Raw genomic sequence first — 5,069 nt, 5'->3', positions numbered from 1 at the left:
AAAATCAAAAACTTTTTATGTAATCTAGGCCTTTATAAATAATGAAAGAACTCTTTAGAGAACAATTACAAACCGGCCCAAGAGAGCCTCAGACATCAAACCACAATAAAACATAAGAAACAACAAACAATAGAGCAAGGTCTTAAATCGACAAAACAACGCCTACAAACCAAACTATTGTTTGTATGGTATGCTTCTAAATATATTGTATGTATATTCAATTAGAAAAGGGCCAACTACTATTCATTTCACAATTTATTATTTTCAGTTTTTTTTTAATAAGAAATTATTAAACTGTTACTATATTCATAAATAGTTCATTCAAATCTATAAAAGGTTTGTTCGGATTAATCTTCGATTATTACAACAATGTAGTAGGGGGATCAGTTGGTTTCGGCAATGAAATTCTTACCAAAAGAGAACTGAACGTCACAATTCATTTTTACGATTAAATAGGATAATATGGTTTTGTTATCTAGTCTAGTATAGTTTGTGGTGTCTATGTATTTAGATTACTAGTTTTAACAAAATGTATATCCAAAACAACTCAAACTGAAGATCACACCTAATAGCATATGTTCTCTTTGCAACAAAAACATGGGAATTGAACCAGTGTTTTCGCGGTGTAAATTTTATCTTTTTTTCCTTAAAATTTGTATGTATTTACAAATGTATTAACAATTTTATCTCACTCAATCAGCCCGGATGGTACGACATAGTTTCCGTATGAAGGTATACGTATAGCTGGAAGCAGTTATGCAAAAATCAAAACAACCCAGATGATACCACATAGTCATTTGTACCCAAAGTCCAAAACAGTTGAGCAACGGATCAAAACAGTCTGAATGGTACCACATTGTTTCCTTACATCTTATTCATACCCCAAATCTTGATTCGCTTACATGTGAATAATGTAGTTACCAAATCAAGAAGTTTCGACTAGCAATTTCGACCACCCTTGTTCTGATACCATGAAATAAATCAAACTTGCACAACAAGAGACAATAATTATTATCTAAAAACAGCATCTTTTCTAGCAAAACGGTAAACAACAACACCAGTTCTAGACACACTTGATGGACCATCTTCATGTACCAATTCAACTTTAAAATACTTTTTTGCTTTCTTAAAAAAACCAGATTCTTTTTTCCACCTCCTCAAATGCCCCATCAAAAACACCTTCTCACCCTCACCTCCGTTACCGTTACTTATACCGTCAACTCCGTTACAGTTACCGTTATCTAACAAAAGATATTTTAACGTCTCAAGTAACGGATCAAACAAATTATCATGATACACTACATCCGAACCGATAATTAGGTCAAACTCCCTCCCAATCACTTTCATTTCATCATTTTCACCCCAACTAAGTGCCGCCACGTGTACTTCCCCGCCACGTGGCTCCAACGCTCCGGAATTCACGTCGACATTAAACTTGAGATTCGGAAGCACGTGATGCAAATCCGTTACCGTGACGTCAGCACCGAGTATGGCAGCTGCCGCGATCCCAACGACGCCGGTGCCGGAACCTAGTTCTAAAATACGAATCGGTCGTGAACGTGGGTTGACGGAAGTAACGGCGCCGGAGAACCTATCGGCGTTAGATTCGTGATAAGAGTCTAGAAGCTTGACGAAAGTATCGGCGGCTGGCCAGAGCTGGAATGAGAGACCTTGTGACGGAAGTTGACGGATAACGACGGCGGAACTGACTGAATTGAGGTGGTACGTCTGGTGTTGAATCGGTGTAGGAAGTAATTCGAATTTGTTGCCGTTATGTTGTTGAGCAGTATCGGTATCGTTGTTGTTGTTGTCTAATAGAAGCATTGTCACCGGATTGATTTCTTCGTCGTCGGAGGTGGTCATGTACTGAAGACGGCGGCGGAATTAGGGTGTAAGAATGCAGGATTGAGGTGAGTGAGGGGTGCTATTTTAAGAAACCTGAAGTGGAAGTAGGTTAATTTTGGAAATAATTTTGGACCGTTTTGACCTTTTGGTTTCATCAAGTGGATAGCGTTGACTTGTTTAATCTTGACTAACTCATTGCTGAAATGGACCTTATGACTGATCGTACGGTCCAACTTCCGTCTTCAATTTCAGATCGGGATAAAATCAAGTACATTGATTTTAAGGTTTAATCGAATCTATTTACACTAACTACACAAGTTTTGTTTGGCTCGATTAGTTTGTTTGGGTTTGGTTTGTATCTTGTACTAAGTAGTCTTTTATCATTGGCATTAAATTGCCTTAGTTTAATATAAATGTTTATGTTTATGTTTATTTTTTGTAAAGAAAAAAATATATAAATAAAAAATAAGGTTAATTATATTTGTTTCTATCATTTATCTGCTTTCGATTAATTTTTAGGTTAATTATATTTGTTAAGGATCCACCTATGGCAACTTTCCCACATTATGTTGGGGGTAAAGGAGAGGGGGGTTTTACTTGGCCGTGCCCTTGGATCGGTTCAAGGTTTCCTCCCGGACAGCGATAGGAGACGGGTTAATATCACTGCATCGGCATAGTCGAAACGGGAGATGATCGCAACGGGTGGTTAAGTCCCCCTCAGGTGATCCCAAAGTCGCTGTTCAAAAAATAAAAAATTTATATAAACTTATTTTTCACGAATATATTACTTGACTCAAATCACAACTTCTTGATCAAAAGAATTTCCAAGTTAGGTTTTGATCTAACTGCCAAAGTACACAGGATTTGAGTGTTTCTGCTGATCTACAATTTTTCTTAAAAAAATTCGAGTTTATGACAATCATAAATCTAAACATAAATAAATAAAGGTTGAGATAACATGATATCTAACAAAGAATTCAAAAATGAATTAACTTAATAAACAATTCGCCGTGTCGTTCATTTCAACTAGTTTAGAAACCCATGCTCCATGGAGGGAATTTTGCATTAATCAATTAATTGTCGTATGTTAAATTTAAATTAATTTTTCAAATGTAACAAATAATAGTAGTTAATAATCAATTAATTTTCAAATGTAACAATATAATAATAATAATTTATGAGAAATATTAATTTGCATTCTTAATTTAAATTAAGATCAATGGATAAATCTCAACCCTTAGATCAATTGCAGATCAATCCCCTAATTTTTTTATCAAGTGCAGATCAATCCCTTAATCAATTGCAGATCAATCCCCGAATATGTTCTTGTGAAACACTAACCGTCGTTATCATGCGTTCATCTTCATCGTAACAACAATTCGAATTGAATCCAATTGATGACCGAGATAAGTTCCCGAGACACTAATTAACAAGTTTTGTAAAGCATCATGGATCAAAACAACATCAAATCATCGAATCAATGATGAACATCATCGTGAGCACACGTGTAACACCCCGTTTTCCTCGTACGTAGTCTAAAGGTACGCATTTTACCTTGTAAACGTTTAATATTAACCGCGAACGTTTGTATATAGTTTAAATGTTGAAAATGGGTTGATCAGGTCTTCTGTCGCGTTTTGAAGTGTTTCATCGCGTTTGGGTCGGTCGCGATACGCGACAAAGCAGCCTGGAACGCGACGGCTCCAGAACCCCACTTCTGACAATATTATCGTGTTTGAAATTTGTTTGTCGCGTTCCGATGTCGCGGGACGTGGCAAGTTGTCGCGAAACGCGACAGGTGTCGCTGTTTGACAATTTTGACCCGAATTAAATGGCATCTTTTGGGGTTTATTGGTCTTTTCACTTGTGGACGATTTTAGATCTAGAAAACTGATACATGAGTTATTCTAGCTCATTTATCACACCTCCAACTACACCACATTCAATTTTAGAGAGAGAGTTAAGGTTTTAGTGAGAGAAAGCTCACTTGGAGAAGAAGGAGACCAAATCTCACCTGAATCCAAGTTTTAAAGGTGTTCCTTACGTCTCTAGCTACGTCGTGATAGTGTTGGTAAGTCTTAACTCTGTGTTTTGAGTTTTAATTGATTTATGGCTAGGGTTTGTTCATTTGAGACTTGTAAGACCCATTTGGGGGTTAAATGGGTGAATTTGGGTTAAATTGATGTAAGGAAAGCATAATGGTTATAACCTAGGGTTTGGTCATGTAAATTGAGGTTTGGGAGTGTTAATTGTGTTGTTAGTCACTAATACACTTGTAAAATGATGAAAGATTGTTAAGGGTTTCAAGTTTGACCAAATTTGTAAGTCTAAGTGTTAAAATGCGTCAAATGGGTAATGGTTGACCTAATTGGATGAAAATGGGTATGAAATGGACTAAGTTCGGGTTAGTTGGTGTTAGTAGACTTTAATCACTAGCTTTTAGTGATTAATGATGAGTCTTGGCCTTTAATGGGCGGTTGTGGTGTAAATGAGTCATTTAATGCAAGTGGGTAATTAAATGCTCAAGTGTTAAATGTTGGTGACTAGTCCAACTAGTTTGTGTATTAAATGTGTACTTAATGAATTAGGTACTTACTTTGAAGCTTACGGAAGTGTTTAATCACCACCAATGTGAAAAGGTGAGTGGAATAATTATGCGTGTACGTATATAATGTATTTATTTGTGTAGCGTGAAATGTGGGATAGTCGCGGTGTTTAAGACACCATATTCTACGTAACGAGTGGGATAGTCGCGGTGTTTAAGACACCACTCATGGGTTTGATTGACATGTGGGATAGTCGCGGCGCGGTGTTTAAGACACCACATTGTCATGGGAGTGGGATAGTCGTGGTGTTTAAGACACCACTCATGGGTTTGATTGACATGTGGGATAGTCGCGGTGTTTAAGACACCACATTGTCATGGGGTTGAGTTAGTCGCGGTGTTAAGACATCACCCGGGGGATTAGTGATTACGCGGTGTTAAGTACGCTAATGGATGTTATGAACTCCGACGGTCTTTCGCGAGTACCGTTCCCTTGTACGATTGGTTAACCATGGTCATATGAATTCTTGTATTAGCATATTAAATTGTGAACTATATGCTATTTGGTGTTGCTAGCTTATTGTGATTTGGGGATATTAGTTTTATGTATAATGTTTGCATGATTGTCGAATTGCTAGCTTGTATGCGGTATTGTGTAAGTGATTGCAAGTAAGTAGGT

General features: G+C 37.0%; 1 protein-coding gene across 1 annotated transcript; it reads right to left on the bottom strand.

Moving 5' to 3' along the window:
* Positions 1–598: 598 nt before the first annotated feature.
* On the bottom strand, positions 599–1,931 carry LOC139892180 (uncharacterized). The gene has a single exon (XM_071875220.1). The coding sequence runs from the start codon at positions 1,861–1,863 to the stop codon at positions 1,012–1,014; it is 852 nt and encodes a 283-aa protein (XP_071731321.1). The 5' UTR covers positions 1,864–1,931; the 3' UTR covers positions 599–1,011.
* Between the last annotated feature and the right edge of the window lie 3,138 nt (positions 1,932–5,069).

This window comes from Rutidosis leptorrhynchoides, chromosome 2 (assembly GCF_046630445.1).
Source record: "Rutidosis leptorrhynchoides isolate AG116_Rl617_1_P2 chromosome 2, CSIRO_AGI_Rlap_v1, whole genome shotgun sequence".
In the NCBI taxonomy this organism is placed as follows: domain Eukaryota; kingdom Viridiplantae; phylum Streptophyta; class Magnoliopsida; order Asterales; family Asteraceae; genus Rutidosis; species Rutidosis leptorrhynchoides.
Note: the sequence above shows the minus strand (reverse complement) of the source record. Positions and strands in the feature narration are given on the sequence as shown.

What these genes read in the sequence shown, in the direction of transcription:
- LOC139892180 (XM_071875220.1), bottom strand. Translation starts at nt 1,863, where the DNA reads ATGACCACCTCCGACGACGAAGAAATCAATCCGGTGACAATGCTTCTA.